The 21,660-nt window shown below is 50.9% G+C and overlaps 5 protein-coding genes across 5 annotated transcripts; 2 read left to right on the top strand and 3 right to left on the bottom strand.

The window, feature by feature from the left end:
• Positions 1 to 294: 294 nt before the first annotated feature.
• On the bottom strand, positions 295 to 1,712 carry EDD37DRAFT_272235 (uncharacterized protein). Its single transcript, XM_062810958.1, has one exon. The coding sequence runs from the start codon at positions 1,398 to 1,400 to the stop codon at positions 624 to 626; it is 777 nt and encodes a 258-aa protein (XP_062673568.1). The 5' UTR covers positions 1,401 to 1,712; the 3' UTR covers positions 295 to 623.
• A 4,639-nt stretch (positions 1,713 to 6,351) lies between these two features.
• Positions 6,352 to 8,670, top strand: EDD37DRAFT_606473 (uncharacterized protein; the record flags this gene model as incomplete). Its single annotated transcript, XM_062814890.1, has 1 exon — positions 6,352 to 8,670. One exon carries the CDS (start codon positions 6,352 to 6,354, stop codon positions 8,668 to 8,670), a length of 2,319 nt encoding a protein of 772 aa, XP_062673567.1.
• Positions 8,671 to 9,582: 912 nt separating this feature from the next.
• Positions 9,583 to 10,507, top strand: EDD37DRAFT_647340 (small COPII coat GTPase sar1; the record flags this gene model as incomplete). The annotated part of the gene is made up of 6 exons (XM_062817855.1): positions 9,583 to 9,601; positions 9,672 to 9,775; positions 9,869 to 9,908; positions 9,962 to 10,027; positions 10,096 to 10,395; positions 10,467 to 10,507. The coding sequence occupies 6 exons, from the start codon at positions 9,583 to 9,585 to the stop codon at positions 10,505 to 10,507; spliced, it is 570 nt and encodes a 189-aa protein (XP_062673566.1).
• A 1,503-nt stretch (positions 10,508 to 12,010) lies between these two features.
• On the bottom strand, positions 12,011 to 13,197 carry EDD37DRAFT_560063 (serine/threonine-protein phosphatase PP1; the record flags this gene model as incomplete). The annotated part of the gene is made up of 4 exons (XM_062813828.1): positions 12,011 to 12,103; positions 12,154 to 12,453; positions 12,552 to 12,953; positions 13,018 to 13,197. 4 exons carry the CDS (start codon positions 13,195 to 13,197, stop codon positions 12,011 to 12,013), a joined length of 975 nt encoding a protein of 324 aa, XP_062673565.1.
• Positions 13,198 to 14,979: 1,782 nt separating this feature from the next.
• Positions 14,980 to 17,410, bottom strand: EDD37DRAFT_656471 (uncharacterized protein; the record flags this gene model as incomplete). Its single annotated transcript, XM_062818832.1, has 2 exons — positions 14,980 to 17,238; positions 17,369 to 17,410. The coding sequence occupies 2 exons, from the start codon at positions 17,408 to 17,410 to the stop codon at positions 14,980 to 14,982; spliced, it is 2,301 nt and encodes a 766-aa protein (XP_062673564.1).
• Positions 17,411 to 21,660: the final 4,250 nt, after the last annotated feature.

The raw sequence follows: 21,660 nt of genomic DNA, 5'->3' as shown, positions 1-21,660 counted from the left end.
AATGTGATAGTGATGGCAACTGCGTGCATACCTGGTATGCAAGGCAACTGCAACCAGGTGGCCGCAGGAGGACGCCTGAACTCCAAAAAAAAATACATAAACTCCAAAACTTCATCTCTTCGACGACTTAATGTCGACTCATCCCAAAAAAACAAAAACAATCGACAGTACGGATTCGCTGGTGGTCACCCACCCAACTACTAACGTACCGGCACATGGCTTAAGTACGGCTGAGCGAACGGGAAGCCCTGTTTTCCATGTCCTGTGGCCGATTGCGAGAACTATTGAGAATTTGAAACATATAAACCATATTTAACGACGGAAAGCTGATGTGAACTCAGACCACCTGAATCGTGGACTGGATATCGAATCTTCTTTTGACTGATGAGCCCAGATATTAGGACTATCTAGACTGAGATCTGGAATACCTCTCAACTCCCGGCTATCTGTCAAGCACTAGCAATGCAGTTTGTGATAAGCCTGGTCGCTTTTGGACAGGTCGACCAGGAAACATGCGGCGGTATGAGCTGCGATGCACACGGACCACCAAGGCTCTGCAAGCTGCTCGCCCGAAGAACGGCATCAAATCGTGATTAAATAGCGTCCTGCACAATGACCAAGACTCATTTGAGATATTTCTTCTTCAGATACTTTACCACACGCTTGTCGCGCGTGATGTATCCGCCGAACGCAAGCCCAACAATCGTTCGCGCTACGGTTGTTGCCTCTGATGCCGAGGGTGCGGAAGGAGATGCAGGAGGTGATGTCTCCGGTGGTGATGTGTCGCGGCCACCCATCTTGAACCCAAGCTCAGGGTAGTTGGCCGTGCTAGGAATTCCTGATTCGACGTCAGGGTTTCGAGATGCCGTTCTGTCTACCTCACGCGCTTCCCTCTCAGCCATTTTCTGCTTCTGCTGCTCATTGGCCTTTGCAAGCCACTCGTCCAGAACTTCTTTGGCAGGGAACATTCTTCTCCGAAATGCGATCCAGATGGGCACAAGAAGACGATGCAGCCGCTCCTCCTCCCTCTTGTCCTCCTTGCTCACCTTCTTCGTCGCCCCCGCCCAGCTTGCCCGGGTCCAACCGGATTTGAAGTCGCTGTTGACGCGGCACCAAGGATGAGCGAAGCGGGACGCGATGAATGTGCGTGTACAATCTCGGTAGGCTTCGCTCGTTCCTGGTTCTAGTACATTGATGATAACCGGCTGTTCGCGGAACGTCTTGAGGTCGAAGAAGAACTCGGCGTGAGATGATTGCGGAATCAACAGCGCGCTGAAGAACCGGGAGTAGCAATTTGGGGATTCGTTGAGAGAAACAATGTACCGATACAGATCGGGATCGATGGTCGGGTCCTCATCCACCTCGAGTTGAGGATGCGGCGATGGGATCCCTGATGACATGATGCTTTGTCTTCGATGATATCGAGGGCCAATAGTCGACAAAAATCACTGTATCTCGCCGTTCCAGCAGTATCGTGCTTCTTGCTACGCTTCTGAGCTGATAGATATGGTTGCCACGTCGTGATCATCCAGATCCAGGATGAGCATTCAGTGTGAGCTACACAAGTGTGGACTTGCTTAAGGATGTTTGATGGTCTTCTGCCGGCCTATCTGTCCCGTGACTGAATGACATATACACACCAGGACAAGGTCGAAAGCCGCATGTGTTGAAGTCCTTCGGGGCAAGGCTCCGGGTCAGCCTCGTTACGTGGCTGTTGGCTTGACCACCCTTTCAGTCATCACAAGCTTTCGATACCTAAGTGTATTTCATGGCGCCGAGCTTTTTGAACCATGCCAAATCTACAGTCACGGTCTGCTTTTCATGGCGGGGTCCCGCTCTATGACTTTGTTGGGTTCACTGAATATGAGACTGCAACAGCACTGCAACTTACTGGAGGTTCTGCACTTGGCGGCTAGGAAAAACAGGCTTGGCATCCGCGAGACGAGATTGGTGCGTGGTCCACAGCCAAAACAACAGGAAGGTACGTTATCAACCACCTCGTTACCAAGTTGCCGACATGAAGGCAGACCATATCGGCTTGAGCCACAGTCAAGAGGTTGCAACAGCTACATGGGACAGTTGTTTGCAACTCGCTCCGAACTACCTCTAATATACGGGATACACGACCCCAACATGCATGTCGTACTTTCTGCACGATCAGCACATCTGATACACGATGGAGACACCTCAGATCCCGTCAATCTGATTGACTCGCATAGTTGGCTGTTTGATGAACATCACAAGGATGCCTCGTTTACGACTTATTTAGACTTCATCTTATGTAGCTGTCATGCTCCAGGCTACGCGTCGCTACGCGTCTCCAAAACTCAGGAGAAAATGCGGTGAGGGCACAGGAGCTGTCATGTGAGGTGCAACGAGATCAGATGGTCAACCGAGGGCACTCGGCTCGCTGTCAACCCTGAAACGAAGTCCTAAGTCTCTCCGCTATGGGAGCTGTGAGCGAAAGTGTCACCTGGAACTCTTTTAAAGATGACTTTCAGTAACGTCAAAAGATGCCATATGGGATACCGATAGCAATAATGTCTGTGCTCTGGGTAATCCGGTTCCATGGTAGCATCCATGGTCAGAGCGCAGAAACGCCAGTGCTTCTTTGCCAGTCCCCTGCAGAGACAGCGTGCAGTGACCTTTTGCCTGGCTTTACGGAGCTTGTTGGTCCACGAAATGTCTGCTCATGTTGCTGAATGTGGCAAGTCCTCATTCCCAAAATGGCCAACCGCCGCTGTACTCTGGTATGCACCTTGTCCGCCACTGAGCCGTGAATCAGCTGCGCCAGGACGCGGGAGTGCTCGCCCTGGTTGAGCACCTCAATTACGAAGTGCCACTCGCTGCATCTGACTGCAGCATGACTCGTAAAACCTGACCGTCGAGGCTGTTGGTCAAGGAATCAATAACACCTCCGGGAGGTGAAATAATATTATCACACATAATCGTGGTTCATAATTCCGCGGTCAAAGCGTGGGGGAAGACTGAAGTTGCTTTCGAGAGCGGTGCATTAGCCCTGCACGTTTGCCTCGACTGCTATTGGCTTCTCGAAAATGCCTCATACAAAAGTTCGAGCTATTATGGGGCTGGACCACCTTTCGACCGTCGCTTCTTCACACCTCCATTCATGCTCTTTTTCTGCAAAGCCCAAAGTCCAGAACCCACCGCAACTAGCCATACACTGGTTGGTGCTTTCGGACGCACGAACGGAGCAAAGAGGAGAGCCATCCTTGGACCTTAATATTCACGTAGCGGCTTGTAGCATATGGAATGCCTCGAAAAGCATGCTGCTGCTGCTTGTGCCACTGCCGCAGCATTGATTGTGTCAAAGCGTCGGCTCTGGCCATTTCGTCCCGAACGTGTCACCTTCACTTGCGTTCTAGAAGCAGCATCTTGCTCCCGTCATGTGGAACGATTGACAATCTTCATGCTCTCAAGTTGAATATGCATTTCAGCTCAACTCATCAATGTCAAACACGGGGTCGTTGTGGGTTCTCTGGTTGTCGTTGTGGAGAGCTACTACTATGCATGGCCACCCCTTGGCCGCATCTCGCGATAGTGGATGCATATTGGAGCTTGTATGCTCGGCAAAGCAGCTGCAATGATCTTGTTCGAATCAACATGCATGCATCGTGCAGAACATACGGCAAGTGAAAGGTCACCAGGTCCAGCCCATACCTCCATGGAGATGGCGCTGTCAGGATTTCCATGTCACCACCATCTCATCGATCAAAGCATCTTGATCTCGTATACGGCCTGTAAGCTCGTGCCGCACGGCCCGCCGAGTGACATTCTGTAAGATGGGTGAGATGAGATGGAAAGATCATGACAACACTCATCGAGGCAGCATCGTTCGTGTAGGTGCTGGTCAGAACCTTGTACGGGCATTACTCGGAGTGTCGATATGTAGTGGTCGACGTCATCTCCGCTGACCTGACCGGACTTCTTGAAGCACTGCAAAGCCTGTAGAGAAGAGAACCACCTGAATCAGGTGTAATGCAGGGCACTACCATGAATGACGCGCGTTTGATCAAAGACGGGGGTGCGTTGTTACTGGAGTGTACCAATAATGAATCAGGTACCAAGGAACAGACTATATGGCCGAATTACGTTGATCTTGTGTAACGCCCAAAATATGGCAGCATCGTTGAGGTTCAAGCCTCTAAGTTAACGTTAATAGCCACTACGCTACCAGGGCATGGCGGTCAATTTAGCGTAACTACTTTTACAATCCATTCGCCGGTTCAAGACGCGACTCACATTCGAGTCGGGAGCGAACGGACACTAACAGAAAGCATGCTATGGTAAGACAGAGTCGTTCGACAGACACCATTCTTTACGGCAGGTCTGAGAGCAATATCCAGGCTTGACACGGCAGATACAACGGAGCATAGATGCTGCAGGCCGGAGCTCCGGCGGTTCGATTCGCTGAATAGGTACGCCAGGAATGAACTTGGAGTTCAAAGCTCGTGTTACAGCGGATTGAACCGGCGCAGGATGCCATGCGACTGGCGTGGTTGAGGTCATCTGTCCGATTATATTGCGTCAACAGGCCGGTGCGCCATCGAAAGCCTGGGTGAAGGGCTTCCTGATATGTACTGGTGTACGGGCCACAGAAATGTGTCGACTTGATCTTTCTATTGGTCGGATGCCATGTGTCTGCCAATAGAGATCTCTTCGTTGTCAGAGAGTTGTCATTGTGTGATTCCATGGTGATGGCGCAAGAAAACCCTGATCTGCAACGAAAACAAGAAATACTGCCAGGTACAGGCCGCTATACACGGTCACTATTGTCTGAAACGTGGTTTTGATTTTGTTTTGATGGATCGACCATCGGCCTGTATCCGGTGTACAAAGAAGTGAGATTAGCACAACAAAGAGAGACAATGGTGGCTATCATTGTCTATCGTGGACAAAGCTGACCACCCAAGGCTTCAAGCGCTCGTCGTCTGTTATGCAGTGTACTGTATGGAGACTTCAAGCGTACCTAGACAATACCTGCCATTTTATCTCATGTCAGAAGTTGAATTTGGGCACGCTCTCTAATTTCCTAGAATGCTTTTTCAGCGATTGGCAGGTCATGCACGTCTGTGGATGCAATTTCAACCACTCTTTATGTGATGGAGACGGCAGAATAGTGAGTGAGTGAGCGAGTGGGCTCTTGGAGGCAAAAGGCAAAGAGTAATGGATATTTGCTGGGTTGGCCTTGCAGGCGAGAAAAGCGACTAGTCTAGGGACGCCTCTGACGCACTGGGGAGGATTTTATCGGTAGTGGTACCAAAGCCAGTCTAGACAACGATTGGAATGCTCTCCAGGTAGGTACGGGATACTTCTGTAACCAGGACGATTCCTCATGCCCGTATGGTATTGCACAGTACAGTAATTGAGTCCTCCTTGTCGCAGTGGAGGCTGCGCTGCACAAAGAGGAAACCAAAAGGTAACATGGATACCTGTATGAGATCAGTCCGTCCAACCATGCCAGGGAAATCAAGTACCAAAAAAAGCCTATTAGGTAGAGCCAGTACCTGGAATACTCGCACCCAGGCGGAGGGCGCAGTCATGAAAAAAAAAACTTGCACCCCCAAAGTAACCCTAACAAATCGATCAACCGAGCCCTGGAAGCGAAAGCGCAGTCACTCCAAAAAGTCAAGAGCCGATTCCCGTTAGGCCCTTAGGGCGTCTTGCTCACAAATCTCCAACTGCAAGCACCAAGTCATTTTCTTTCGCGGCGCCTGCCCGCATTCTCATTTTCCCTCATCAAAACAGCCCACCACACAAATCACTTTACTTCCCGATCTATCCTCTCTTCTCTCCAACCCTACCACTTTCGCCATCCTTCTTTCCGTCCTCTTCCTACTCTTCCTCGATCTCTATCACCTTCTCTCCTCTTCATTCATGACGCTCGCGTAAGCAGTCACCTGCTCGATTTCATATTCTCGCAGTGCGAGAAACTGTCGACCAGACGATTTCCCTGCGCCTCACGGCTACCGAGCAACTTCGCTGTCCGGCCGTCGCACACTGCGCAACACAACGCCACCATACGCGCCAGACTTCCTACAACACACAACGACCATCCTCTTGACGCTCCTCACTACTTTCCTTCCCTCTCTACGATTTCGTCGGTGTGTCGTTGTATTTCCTCCAACATAAACAAGATGTCGAGATCCAATTTATAACACGGGCGGTCCTCCGGGCCAAAAACCAATACCTAGACACCTAAGTCCTGGTTGGCTTTACATATTTTTCTGCCCTCTTGTCTAAGATTCATCTCGGACTACCTCGAGGGTTTCTTTCCATAAATCCATACATTCTACACATCCAGTGTTGCCTGGTTCGGACCGGCTCCAGATGGCACATCATCAAAAACACCAAACAGATCCTCGAAGAGGTTCCGCGATGCAGAGTTTACTCAAGATGCTGAATCTTTCAACAGCTCCCACTGTGGCTGTCGCAGAGGACGAGGTCAGTGCGGAAGCAGACGAACCTCCAGACGATCGAGTCACACCGCTTATCACGGAACTTCGGGACAAAGCGTATAGCAGAGCAATTGCTCCTGCATACCCGCGCCGCGAGTCTTTGTTGACTCGTGCAATTGTCGATATGAAGCATGACGAATTCTCGCCGACTTCTACGACTGATCATCGTGGTCTCTCTACCACCTCCTCCCGCAGCACGGCCAGTATGGCTTCGACTGCTGAATTGACCAGCGACGGCGATCTCACCAGTCATTCACGGTCTACCACGCCGAGCCCACCTCCTCCTCCAGGCCGATTCACTCATCTTTTGAATCTGAAGAAACCTTCTCCACCTCCCAAGGTGTTGATTGCACCAGTCACGAAGGACGACAAGCCAAGTGTTGCTGTTATTGGTGAAGCCGCGGTGGAGAAGTCACTCGGTCGCAAACGCTGCATCATGTTCGCTTGTGGAGGTACAGACACCGAAAAGAGCAAGGACGACATCTCTTCAAAGGAGCCGGTGGTCCAAGCAGAAGTACCAAAGCGGAAATGCATGCTCACCTTTGCTTGCCCGTCAAGAGCTCCATCAACCGAGACCAAGACAGACTCCGCCAAGCTCCATGTCGAGCAAAAGCCTGCCGCCCGCCGTGCGTCTCCTGCTCCTTCATCAAGACGCAAACCCTCTGTCGACCTGTCTGGTCGATCAGCCGAGACTGCGAAGCCGGCGCCTTCTGATCGTACCAGACCAGGCCTATTATCGCCCAAGCCTACCTTTCACGAGTTTGGTAGTTCTCACGACGAGACAGATGCCTGGATTGACAAACCAAGCGAGCATCAAAAGAAGCTGACCCTCGACGATTGCATGAAAAAGGAAAACCAAATCCGCCAGATTGGAGAAGAAGCCGAAGAAGAAGCTGAGGAGGAGGAGCGTGAGCAAGAAGAGTTCGAGGAAGAACTCGATGATAATGACAATAATGTTGACGACTTTGCTCCTTCTGATGAAGGCTCCGATGCTGGCAACGAGTCGGACGACGAAGGTGGTTTTGCCGACTCGGACGACGAAAGCGATGCAGGCTCGGATTATCAGTTTTGGGCCCCTTCGAGGACGACTACTCGAGCTACTAGCGTCGAGCATGTCAGCATCAGTCATTTCAGCTCACGCCGGCAATCGGATGCCAGCTCAGTCGAGTCTCGTTCAGGAAGCCCACCGATTCACCCCATGCATCCTATGAGAAGACAATTCGGTAAAGGCCGTGATTCTGCGTCGAAAGTGCCAAGGGTGATGAGACCAGGAACGCCAGAATTGCCGGACAGCACAGACTTTGTCTGCGGCACCCTCGACGAAGATCGCCCACTAGAAGCAGCCTATATCTCTTGTCGTGAACAGAGGAAGCGGGAAAAGCACGTTCCAATCCCGCAGGACATCGATCCTAGCTTTCCCACCACTGATCCGGATGAAGAAGAGGATGAGGATGAGGACGAGATCGTCGACGAATCGCAGCACAGCTCTGATGGACCACGCTGGATGAAGCACCAATTTGGTTTCGAGGACGATGACCGTGGACGACGCAAGTCGCCACCCGTTTCACCTCTGGGTCGATCTCCGGCGCCTATCGTTCGTCCGGCCTTCCCCGCAAGAGGCGATCATCGCCGTGCACCTCTTCGGTCTCCTCCCCCAAAGCATATGGCAGCTCGCTCCCCACCACCACGGAAACTCTTCGGACACTCCCCAACAAGGATGAGGTCTCCACCTCCACCTGCCCGATTACGATCCCCTCGTGGTTCACCCACTGGTGCCAGGACCCCAATCCAAAAGGTCAACATGAGAGGTCTTGCTCAACGTCCAACCATGGAGCGTACCGCGTCTCTTCCAGATACGCCCAATCCTTTCTTCAAAAACTTCAATGTTGGAAGTCCCTCCATCTCCAACATTGCTTCCGGAGCCGTTACCCCTGCTGTCGAGGAACCTCCGCGTGCTGATTATCACGTCCGCGGCCCTGTTGACATTGTCATCGGCCTCGAAAAGAAACGGCAGAAAAGAAAGGAGAAATACTGGCGTCAACATTGCCGCAAAGTCGCAAAAGAGCAAGCGGAGCGGAAAGTAGCCCGCGGTCGCGGTGCCGAAAGGATGAAGGAGCTTGGCCTCGAGTGTGCTGAGCGACTTAGGGGGTATGGCGTTGGTCAACAGACACAGTTGGTGATTTCATTGTGATCTTGGAGTCACCACTGCTCTACATGTGTGAGCCGTGTCTCTCACCCTACGCTATTTGCGTACTATTTCTGTTACGCTGGGCGCACAAGTCTTGAGTGTACTTTTGCACTCTGAGACGTGATGAACTTTCTTTACACATTGGACCTTGCAAGTGCAGAGCCGTGGCATTGGTCTGCTACTATATGCGTGGGAGCAGGCATTTTTCTTTAGCATAGCTGGGGCGTCTCTTGGAGACATCGGCATCTGTAAATACATGACCATCAGCATGGTCCTGAGATACAGCGCGTCTCTCGAGGAAAGACTCGATCGATGAGCCTGTAATGAACAAACTACACAAAATCAATGATGGCTTCCTCAATCTAGTCGTGCATACTGGTAATAGTCGCTACTTATCGACCCATGGAGCCTGTTTCCAGACAAAGTGGCGTTGTCTGACTCCTGGTGCTCGTGAGGTATAGATAGGTATCATTCCAAATTGTCATCCCGGAGTCCTTCACCTACAAGAGTATAGCTTCAGCTTCTGACTGGGTTGAAGACCATCAGCTCTATGGTACAGCGCTTCTTTCTTGCTGTCCAGGCACCCACTGTGGTGAACCTGCTTGACTTTGAACTTATGTCGTCGATGTACGCCCTGTCAGACGGTGCCACCTTTTCTGGTAACAGCCTCGGAAGGTAGACAATCACGTGATCGTAATGCCACTTGGCGCAGGTCACTCTTGCTACGGAATTTCGTTCCTCACGAGGTGCCAATCCGTGATAACGAGCCAGCTTGTCCGCTTGCTGTAACAGACGACGTGACTCTTGAGAGAACACACATACCTCTGCTTCTCTTGTTTCAACATCTAGAGCCCGCTTTACTTTTGTACACGCCGTTGCCTGTCGACGCCACCGCAGCCCATACAGACCGCAATCATGTGGATCGTCAACTGGTGTAAGTGATCGCTGGACACTGCTACGGGGTCATACCTGGGTGATAGAACGCTGATCTGATCTGAGTACAGTCTACGATATCCTTGCATCGCTCGGCCTCCTCAATAAACATGCCAAACTATTGTTCCTCGGGTTGGACAACGCAGGAAAGACGACGTTATTACACATGCTGAAGGTACGGAATATGGGCTAGACACTGAAAGCACTGAAGCGGTCGAAGAGAGCGCGTTAAGAGACATTCAACAGCTGACGCTGGCCCTTCTCACAGAATGACCGAGTTGCGATCCTCCAACCAACCTTACATCCAAGTATGTGCATATTTCCCAACATCATTCTACAGACAGTTCTAACATGTGTACAGCCTCCGAAGAACTAGCCATCGGCAACAATCGGTTTACCACATTCGACCTTGGAGGTCATCAGCAAGGTGAGACTTCTTCCAACGCACGACCTGTCACTTCCCGAGGGCTAACCACTTATCTACCCTGGACGCAGCTCGCCGACTCTGGCGTGACTATTTCCCTGAAGTCTCTGGAATCGTCTTCCTCGTCGACGCCAAAGACCACGAACGTCTGCCCGAAGCCAAAGCGGAACTCGACGCCCTTTTGTCGATGGAAGATCTCGCCAAGACACCTTTCTTGATACTTGGAAACAAGATCGATCACCCAGACGCCGTGTCTGAGGATGAGTTGAGACACCAATTGGGGCTGTATCAGACAACAGGGAAGGGAAAGGTGCCACTCGAAGGCATCCGTCCGATCGAGGTGTTCATGTGCAGTGTGGTCATGAGGCAGGGTAAGTCCATAGTGCTGCCACAGATCCTTCCGATTGTGGAATAGACTGCTAACTCGGGATGTGTCTGCCAGGTTACGGAGAGGGTATCAGGTGGTTGGCGCAGTATGTGTAAAAGCCAGGAGACACAGATGGGCATGTTGGCCTCCTCGAACGCAAAATGATGGGATTGTGACGAGAATGCGACATACGTCGGGCAAGCACTGGACACTCAACACCTCATTGTTGAGCTGCTACTGAAGTACCATCTCGTTTGCGAGCGATGTTCCAAGATGGTCTTGCTACAGTCCTGCAGAATCAGCACGTCAAGAACAATGCCATACGAAATTCATTGAATACAGACCAAGAAGTGACACCCTTTGCCTCCGGTGGACCTCACGTGCTCCCAGTCGGTACTAATACCGACGATTACCTAGCTGTCCTTCGTGTGCTTTACTCATGAACTCACTGTCTGGGCCAGCACCACTTGTCCTTGACCCTTGACTCTCAACAGAGCCTCTCCCAAGCTTCTATGTCTTCCCCATGTCATCTCCCGGTGATCTCCTACCCCTTCTCTCGGGCATCAAAGTCGTGCACAACAGCAAATGGCAAACCCTTCCTCCGGCCATCATGTTCTTGAAAGCACCTCACGTACGCATCGTCAGACACGCTGTGCCGGCAACCTTGAGCTTCACACCCATTTCAGCTCTTGGCGAGAGCGTCCTACCATATTGCACCGATACGAGGATGGTCAGCTGCTAGACGTGGACCGTCGCTGTAGCATGGGCATGGATACATGATGGTCGGACACATGGTGACGAAGCTTATGCAGGCCGCGTAGGGCGTATCAACTCAGTCTGCATCTCGGGGCAAGGCTACGTAGGTACGAGGCTGGTCACCCAATCCGACAAAGCATGGATGATCAGTATGCATAAAAGCAGTTTCTACTAACCCTGACAAGCAACATACTCGTATCCCGCTAGTGTTGATGGTCGCATACGTCGCATCGTCAAGGACTTCGTCGGCCATGCGTTCATCAAGCATTTCAAGCATAAACAAGGAAAAAACCAATCTTGCATGTTACAGGAGAAGGCGAGACTTTGTGCAATGCACCTGGCCACGTCTCTGACTCTTTCGTTGTTCGCACACACAGCAATAACACAGCGAAAAAAAGAGTTAACGTGGATTAATTCGTCATGGTCAAAAAGCATTACCACGCTCCTTTCCCTCAGCCCTGGTTTGTCAAAGTAGTCCTGTCACCCATGGCTCGTAGACGTCCAACAAGCGACAAAGAATCCACCTTTTTCTCCATGGACTCGACTCGTTCTCGTCGCCTCGGACGTATATGTGATTGGCAGGTATTCGGGGTTTACTGTCTGTCGGCGCGGGATCGGCTTCGCCGAAAGATGGTCGTAACCAGCGGAAAGGAATCGTCAACGTATGAATGCAACATGGGGGCTAGATTGTGCGCATTCGGTAGAGGTCCAGAGTTCGAGGTCCGAGACGGGCTGGTGAGATTGGAGGGAGCCAATCGCCCGAAACGTCGACAGTGGGCTGCGTTTTCGACTCGATGGGTGAAGTTGACCCTATCTTCTTCCAAACCTGCTATCACGATATCGAATCAGCCCGAGTCGGGAGACTAAGTTTTGGACTTGCGAGGCGGAGTAGTGGGCCTGCTTGAGCTCTTTGAGCCATACACATACTTTTGTTTCTTCTCGGCTGGTTTGAGGATCTGGTACAAGTTAGTGACAGTGAAGCGCAAAACTCGAGGACCATCCATACCTGGAATGAGCACAGGAGACTCTCGTCGACGCTCATCATGGCTCCAGCATTATCAAATTCGCCGCAGTAGTTAGGAGCACTGAACAAAGTCACGAGTTGTCGTTTGGAGAAGAACTCGTAGCCGTCTTCCACTACTTGATGGGCACGGCAGATGAGGTCCATGTCATGCTTTTGTAGAAATCTCGAGACAACATCTGGTCCGAATGTGAAGGAAACACCGCGATCGTTCTCGCTCCACCCAGTGATATCTTTGTCTGGATCGGACCAGAGCAAATCGCAGAGTAGACCGCAGTCAGGAATCTTCCAACTGTCAGTATATCCATCCCAAATAATGGCATGGAGGACAGCAGTCTTGTTGTTCATGTCTGTATCACGTGGGGAGGAGACAGTCAACTTACATCTGTTGGGCGCATGACGCGGCGAATCTGCTCCATTGAGTTCAAGTCGGGACTCAATCCTCCATGCATCGTGAAGATTTTCTCGTCAATAATTGCAGCGATAGGCAAGCAGTTGAAGCAGTCCGTAAATGTCTTCCAAAGCTTGATGTTGTATCGTCTCTTGCATTCATCGTAAAATCCGTAGATTCGATTGATCGAGGCACATTCATGATTTCCTCGCAGAACGAAGAAGTTTTCAGGATACTTGATCTTGTACGCCAGGAGCAAGCAGATTGTCTCCAGAGACTGCTTGCCTCGGTCCACGTAGTCGCCGAGAAAGAGATAGTTGGCTTCGGGTGGGAAACCGCCGTACTCGAACAACCGCAGAAGGTCGTAATATTGGCCGTGAATATCGCCACAAATCTATCAGAAATAATCAGTCCCTCGCGGATTCCATGGTGTTGACCTTGTATCGGTTTTCCCATACCTTGATTGGGGCTTCTAGCTCGAGCAGTATGGGCTGCGAGATGAAAATCTCCCGTGCTTTTGTACACAAGTAACGAATCTCAGATTCGAGAAGCTGCACTTGTTTTCCAGGTCTGCTTCCTCTGACCTCTAGTAGTCGGTCAATGACAGAGTCCAGATCCACCTCATGCTGGTCAGCCATGGTGGACTCGCCTGAGGCGGGGCAGGGGGGAAAGGAGGAGGGCGCCGACCAGATGCGGTCGTGGAGGACGATAGACGAGGGATCGATGTAGGCAAGGACTTTGCGAGAAAGAAAGCAGTATTCTGAGGGCGATTATGGTCAGTTTGAGATGAAAACTTTGCGGTGGAGGGGAAGCTGACGCAAGTCACAGGCTTGTTCAGGATCAAAACGTACCAAATGCGGGTTCCTTTCTTTGATAACAGCCTGTCCACGGCTCAGCGACAAGGTCCTAACTAGACTCCAGGCTGTATGGTGCTTCTTTGCGCGAGGCGAAGACTTGGAATGCTGGAGAGGATTGTTATCGCGTCGGGAGTTTGTGGAACAACAGGCTGAGGAGAATCTGTCTCGATGCGGGACGACTGGATCGGCGGCAAGAGCAACTCTTCTCTTCTCTAGCAGTCAGCCGGTGAGTGATCAATGGTGTGTATGAATTGTAGAGTGATAGGTTGTTTGCAGATAACTTCCAGTTACGGGTTATCGTGGAATTGGATCCGTAAAGCAGTTGGAAATGCGGGATGGGATGGCGATTTGCTATTTTCAATCCTGGCAGGCGGTGTTGGTCTTGGCAGCTGGGAGAAACAACGAAGGAGGAGAGCAAAAGGCGTCAATTCAGAGGACAAAGACCACCTACAACTACTCCTCTCCTATCACTATTAAATCACAGACATCCTATCCCTATCCATATCTCATTGTTATTGTCCCTGATGATTCTTACTTTCTTTCGCAATTGCTACATCATGTCTCGTCTTATGTTATACAAGGCTGTGTGAGTAGTACTCGTACAGAGGTCACTTTGTTGAGTCAGCAGCAAATAAGCCGTCGTGTTCACTCCTTCTTCTGTCGGAAACCACATCAGCTAATGTGAGACTTTTGTGAAGCCTGGAAGAAGCGGAACAAGGGCTGATGTTGTGGCGACGTGGGCGACGGATGAGCGTCCCCCAGCAGCCACAGGAATGTGGACTGATCGAGCTTTCCACTAGGTAAATCTAGCGCCATGGCCTTGAAGCCTATGCGTGCCCTGCCCGTCAGTTTTTGGTCTCCTTTGTCGACCTCGCCAGGGATCCTTTTCATTTGCTTGAACCAACTCTCGGTCAGGCCCAAGCTAAGTACTCAGTTTACTGATTTTCTGTGCAATGTTCCGATAGTCTATCGCCCATGGTCAGCTCCGGAACGGAAACCTCTTCGACAATCATATTCAGCAGCCCCCTGACTCAAAACCTCCTCCGATGAAGCTATGTCCTAAACTCTGTTTCTACGAGAAGCTGGTCCGCGTGTCCGCCCATGCACCGGTGGAGCAGCGGAAAGCCCAGCAGTGTCAATCGGGCCAATAAATGTATCAAGGGGAGAATCATGTTTTTCATATCTATCCGCCAGCATATAAAACGATCCGCAGGAGGAGTATTTGCACCTCATCCACAGTTGCCATACGTCGTGCTCATCAAGCAATAATGCAACGAGCTTGTACCCATTTCCAGATCATTCCAGAGCCTGAGCACCATCGCTATGCACAATCACAAATATACTGCCACAATCCAAACCCAAAAGCAGACATCGTATTCATCGCTCAAATAGCATGCCGACGGCGTCCTGCAAGATCGACAGCAAAGAATGGGTATAAAGAGTTGCGGTCATGAACAAGCCATTGCCCATCAGAAAAACAAACGACCTCTAGAAATCGACAACGCAACTCAACATGATGCAAGTGCAAAACGCAACACAGAAAACATCCTTTGCTTGCCGAACTCAGCCCAAAGTTCGCCCACCACTGACAATAACTGGTTGACCAGAACGATGTAAGGAATGACGTCCCAAGTCCTGTCCCTGTGTCAACTCCATGTGATGGCTGTTGTGCCAATTCTGGTCTCCCAGGACACTGAGCCAATTACTTCCAAACTCTTGTCGCAAAGCTTCGACTTTGGCTCGGTAGTCATCCTCCTGGGCCGCTTGGTCACTGGAATCGACGGACGCGGCTTGGGTGGAGCCATCATACAAATCATCCTCCTGGCTTGAACCCAGATTCGATGCTGGTACAGGCGATCGGTCTTCCACTGGCATTGTTTGCTGATCCATCGAATTGGACTCCAATGGAATGGTGGCCGCAATGTCCTCGTCCGGAACACGGCCAAAAGTTTGTTCCTTGGCCAAATCAACGATGCGTCTGCGGGCGGCCCTTTTGCGGCGCGTCGTGGTCACGAGGTCTTCACCCTGCTGGGATGGATCCGATTCGGATGGCTCGGTCTGCTGCACAATGACCGGAGACTCGACAATGCGAATTGAAGGTGGGGCCATCCGGGTTTCGACTTCGGGAACTCGATCGATCAGCTGCTTGCGCTCGGTAAAGCCAGGCCCGGCTTCATCGATGATCACATCGTCAACGTAGCCTGGAGTCTTCCTGAACAGGTTGAAGGTGAGTACACGATAGTCAGACGAAGTCTTCGTAAATGGGTTGCGCTTGACCCAGATGCGCTTCAAGTTTGGAATACAGGTGAGCCTTGCCATCTCCATGGGATCGGAAAGCTGGTTGTCCTGGATGTTGAGTTGTTCCAGAGAGAGGAGCTTCTCAACGCCTGCGAGTGACCGCAGCCGGTTTGCTTTCAGATTAACTGTGAGGACAGCTGGGAGAGGAAACTTCGAAAGTGACTGCAGAGAAGCAATCATACAATTCGACAGGTCAAGGGATACAAGTCGGGTCAAAGACGCAAGGCTGTCCGGGATCTCGGTGAAAAGATTCGACGACAGATTAAGAGATCGCAGTGTAGTTGCGACTGGAGCCAGACTCTTGGCCGATATCGTGGTAAGTGAGTTGTCAGCCAGCGACAGATATTTCAGCCTCTGCCACTTGGTCGAGGGTAGTATATTCAAGCTGAGTAAACTGGAAGAACTGTCACTACGATGTGGCTGGATCGCATAGTCACTCGAATTCGAACTGCCAGAGCCCGACCTTTTGGGTTTGGAAGAATGGGAGCGTACGTGCTTATATGAGCTCGTAGGGCGAGACGGTGTAGGCCTTTTCGGCGAAACGCTACCGGAAACGTACTTGTCTTTGGGCAGGAAGTCCTCGTGGTCCAGGCTTCCTTCGGCTGGAGAGCCTGGGTCAGAATGTGACTGCGTATAACCAGCACGTGGAGTGGAGGGGACAGTCCACGATCCCGTTAACGTGGGTGAGCCACGTGCACCTTTGGTTGTCCGTCTTCGCCTCTTTTCGGCGTCATCGAGGATGATATTGGTGAGTAATTCTGCAGGATCGTCCAGGTTGGCTCGTTTGACTGTGAGCAGGGTGAGCTGCTCCGCTAGTCTGTCCCAGCCATAGAACTGACGAAAGTCAATATCCACGATATCCAGCTGTTGGAGGTTTTTGAAAGCGAATAGTGGCACGGCGGTATCAAACGGAAACTCCTCGTATCCTTGTATGAGCCTGGCTCGATGATCGGCCGTCAGTCTTAGCGACGGTAATTTGGTGAAAGCAGAGTAGAGGTAGGTCAAGTCGGCCTCAGTGAGTGCCTTTGCCTTTTCGGTTTTTGAAGTGCCGCCTCCAAGACCAATGGTCGACCAAAAGCTACTCATCCCTGACATTACACTGCGCATGCTGGAGACGGAGTGAATGGAGTCTTTATCGCTACGCCCCTTGGCTGGTTTATGTGACTGGAGGAAGGACACATAATTTGCGGGTGACGGGTCGGTATTAAGGTTCTCCAGGCGAATGCTCATCGGCCCAACGGTTATGTCCAGCTCTTCCATTCGGGAAAGGAGGTAGAATAGGTGGTGAGGGGTCAGTGTCAGGAGGGCGGCTTTTGCAGCATGCGACCTGAAATGCAGACCTGCGAGAGAAAATGCTGCAGCCAACGCGCTGGAGGACGTGTTCGTGCTAGATGTTGTGATCCCAGAGGTTACGGCGGTAGGGCTCGTAGATTTGAGATTTAATGAAGACTGTCGTCTGTGCACAGACAGCTGCAAACTGTTTGCGAGTGCCTTCTCATGCTGGCGGATGAACTGCGCCAAAGACTGTAAAACATCGTTTCAAGTCAGTGAATGTTCTTGAGCGCCAATGCTCCCAAATGACACGCCCGTGCATAGTACCTCCCTCTTTCACCTGAAGGTTGTCGGGCGATGTTATGTGCGCAGGAGTACTCACGCGAATAAAGTGATGTCCATCCTCAGTCTGCAAATGGTCCATCTCTTGCTTGAGCGAACCTCCGCACGGGGCGAGGTGCCACGGACAAGCCAACAAGGCTATCAGGTATCGAGTCTAGGGCAAAGGAGCGTGGAGGATCGATTGGCGCGATCCGGAGGCTGTTGTAGAAGTTAGCCACCGCTTGAGCCTCCAGCCCAGAGGCATTGAGACATACCAATCCTGTTTCGAGGGATCATCGTGGCATTTGGATGGAAAAAGCTGCCTGCGGTGCAAGGCTCAACGTGATCAGGCTGAGTATAATGCCTCGTGCCGAAAGCGCGTGTGATGATGCAGGATGTCTTTTTTGTTTTGGACGATCCACGACCGGTGAGACAACAATTAAGCCCGGGAGATTAAGTAAATGTTGTGTATATGGAGATCAGGCCCGATGCGTCGCCAGCTGCCGTGTAAGCAATGAAGGCTGCGTGACTTCAATGGGCGGCAGAGTGACTGTCAGCACTGAGGTGAGCCGTAGACACCTGTGGCTGCAGGTTGGGGGAAGGTGGTGTGTATATCTGTGAGAATAGCAACAACGGAGACGGGATGGAGGGGTGAGAGTCGAGGCAGCAAAACAGCAAGACAGCGTTGTATTAGCCTGGCGGGATGGAGCGTGCAAAGTTTTGCTACAGACTATCAAGTTAGATTGGCCTTTTGGCTTTTGGGGGTGGAGGACGTCGTAGGCGCAGGCCAGCGGGAAGCATATCAACAACCACCGCTCGGGGAAAAAAACTTTCCATCGATTCCTCTCCCATGGCATGATATGCGCAACAAGGGTTTCCACGCCACATACTAAGTCTTTATCTATCCACTATACTGTTTATCTTCGCCAGAGATTGCAGTGATACGCTGCTACTAACGGTCATAACTAACCTACCCAGAGAGGTTGGTGCCGAATAGATGATGAGTTTCAAGCAGCATGGAGCTTCGATCAACACCTGACAACGTCTTTGTCGACGCGATAATGCTCAGCTTCAAGCATATTGGCCTTCCTTCCAGGCCATACCTCCCTCCCGCCCGATATCCGATGCTTTACACCCTCTTCTCTCTTCTGACACCTTGTGCACACCATTTTCTCTTATCAAGAAGCGTCCAAAAGTCATTGATTCGATGAATGACCCATTCAGCTCACCATCGCCATGTCCACGCGCTTTTTATTTAACGAGGCTAAACGAGCCGTACATGTCCGCGCGGACTGGCTCGGCCCTCGCTGACTGGCCCAGGATATCATCAGATCATGCTGTTATTCTGACATCAAAGCCCTGCAGTCTCAATTTCTATATACCATCAGCAGACGCGCTTCCTTCATTGCCCCTCCTGCCCCTCTTCAAGCGAAAATAGTGCGGGCCTGCAACACATCATGGTAGGTGCTTCAAATGAGCACTGGTTCGAGTCGTCGAACCTAAACTTTCTGATTATCATGCCTAGCGCCTTGCGTAAGGAGCAAGGGTAAGTGGTTTTCATGCATGTCAAGTCTGACCCACGCTATCGTCACAAAAATGTATCCAATGAATGCGCCCTCCGCCCCAGTGTGGTCATCTTGCATACAGCAATCGCAGGCGCTTTCGAGGTCAGGATCCTTGGACGAACTTACGCACCCTGACCGAATGTTGTTCCATCCAGTTCTCAATCTCAAGCAGCCGAGTGATTGGGCATGTGGTGATCTTGAAGTTCGTGGTCATGCAACCTGCCAACTACACGAACCCCATATTCTACCTGTTCACTTACGTGGTCCCGACTTCATGCCTGAAGCAGTGAAGAATTTACCGCACAATCTTCGTTCGTCTGTAGTGGCGCATTATTGCTATGCAGCTAAATGCATGCATGTGTCCATTGTCAGAGACTCTCCTAAGCCCAGTTGCCACCTCCCAATGCTGTGTTCGCCTTTGACATTTTGGTTCCTCCATAGGATTTGCTTCTTCATTTGTGTCAAAGATGTGTCGGAAAGCAATGATACGTCAACGCCCCCGGCCGCATGATATCTGGCGCTACTGTCATTGTCCGAAAGTCTATGGTCATTCTGTGACTGGCCAGGCTGTTGACCGCTCTTCTATTGAATAGTTTCATTGAGGTCTGGACCAGTTGCCACGATACTCGATGGGACGGGTGTGCTTCCTGTTGCACAACTCCACGCCACGGCCAGCAGCAGCTTATTCGTCTTCACATCTTGTCACATTGAAAAAGTGTCGAGATCCGCCCAATGGAATTTTTGGTTGTGGTGCGTTTTTCAATTCGTCTGGTCGGCGCACATTCGGCAAAGCACCTGCATGTTGAGCATGCCGCATGACCATCCTCGCAACGATGCGACATCAGGCTGAAATGTCAGATGTCCAAATGAACCACATTGAGTGGCAACTTATGCTGCAGGTATGGAGTAGGAAAACGTCCGCTCCTGTAGGCCTACAAATCATGCGTCGTGGCGGCTTAGCTCTGAATATCTTGAGTATGCAAATCGACATATTCCTCATCTGAATGCTGTCGTCCGCCCTCGACTATGGAAGGATATTCAGCATCGGGAGTCAGATCCAGCCAGGTCCGTACCTTAGTGACTGCTGTCAATCGTATAGGGTTCACCATAAACGACGACGACGAGCATGTGCGAAGGCGACTAGTTCTCTTCACAAGAATCTGCGACATCAACCCTATTGGTTGACACCAAACACCAGCAAGTACCGACATGATGCTCTATTACAGACATACAGAAATCTGTATTGGTGATTGCGCCCACATGCACGCTTGTGCGCTGGCTGAAGTTCTCTGAAGACGTTGAGGCAGCACTAAAGGATGTCCGTCCCGTCCTGCCACTCATGAAATTTATACATGCATCGAACTAAAAGCTGAAGCGAGCGTCGATGATGGAGGTTTTCACAACGCCAACAAGAAACAGTTGCCGAAGCTAATCCATTGACTGGTAAACACGACTTAGCGATCAAATGTGTATTTTCACATGCTCCAGATTTTCTTATTCTCGGGGAATTTTCGCATGATCGTGACAAGCAAAAATTGTTTTACATCTGATTTCATCAGATGGTTTTAGCTGCAACCCCAGTAGACAGGCACACACGGATCATGACTTCGACTTCTGAAACATACCATCACCTGGCAATAATAGTCATGATGCTCTTTACACTGGAATGATTTCAGTCGGCCAGATTTTCGTTGACTCTGTTTAATGAGAAGCCATCTCGTCATCGATTCTTCGAAGGATATCCGGCCAAAGAACTCCGCAGTGGTAGCTGCAAGCTTGTCTCAACAGAGGTTGAGTGACTTTGGTAAAAATCCAGAGTCTTAGCACGCATGCTGGCTTATTACCTAGTTGCAGGCAGCAGATGATTGCAATTGCGCGTAGCGATGCTCATGCCAACACGGCATTGGTCTAGCTTCAAAAGAGGCATTGAGCTAACTTAACCCCCACAGCATCAATAACTCTCCGATTGAAAAGTCGTCTAGAGTCAGGGACTGTCAAGAAGATGCAGGGCCCTGATCATCCTGACAATGCGCGGCGCTTCTGACAATCAATGCGTTCTATGCCTGGGTGAAGATCACAGGGAGGATGAGATTGTTGCTCTTTTTCCGAGTATGAATGACCTTGGGTTTGAGAATGCACCAGGACGATACGGCTACTCCTATCCTGGAGAAGACCCAATAAATCAGCATGTTACATAGGGATTTAACCTTCATTCAGTGTTTATGCCAGACACTTGACCCTGATCAGAAATGACACAGAACACCGCGGGGCAACCGAGGTGCATGCATCTATGTCACTGGTAGGATCTCGCGCCCAGTCGCGTACAACCATGACGTCGCTGTGAGAGTCGCCATCATTTGCCTCCAGCCGTATACACGCTTATGTACCGCATCGTCGGGAAGGACGATAAGTACATCGAGGGAGTTTCTTCTATGACTGTATGCGATGAAGAACATAAGCCGACGATACCTTCACTGCTTGCAAGAGATGGAGATTCGCCTTTAAAGGCCTGATCGTCATAGTAAAATGACTCCATCCGGATAGATTACGAGATCTGGTTCCCAGGGAATTGAAGGATGTTCCCGCACGAACGAGAGCCGCAACATCTGAGGTTCCGAACATAAGGGGAATCTGGGGTAAGGACCTGGATTTTGTAGGACGGGAGTGACGGTATCAAAATTGTGGCTGACCTGATGTCAGTGGCGTCTCAAGCCGTGGCGCAGTGCCAAGTCGACTGACAAGGGCATCATACCCCGGAAAGGTACCCGACGTTCCTTGTTCTTCAATG

The sequence above is a fragment of the Exophiala viscosa genome (genome assembly GCF_022695815.1).
Source record: "Exophiala viscosa unplaced genomic scaffold EDD37scaffold_2, whole genome shotgun sequence".
NCBI lineage: Eukaryota > Fungi > Ascomycota > Eurotiomycetes > Chaetothyriales > Herpotrichiellaceae > Exophiala > Exophiala viscosa.
The sequence above is the reverse complement of the archived record's forward strand: the minus strand, read 5'-3'. Positions and strand labels throughout refer to the sequence as shown.

Bases quoted from the DNA above. Each gene is read 5' to 3' on its own strand.
- EDD37DRAFT_272235 (XM_062810958.1), bottom strand. From the start codon at position 1,400: ATGTCATCAGGGATCCCATCGCCGCATCCTCAACTCGAGGTGGATGAG.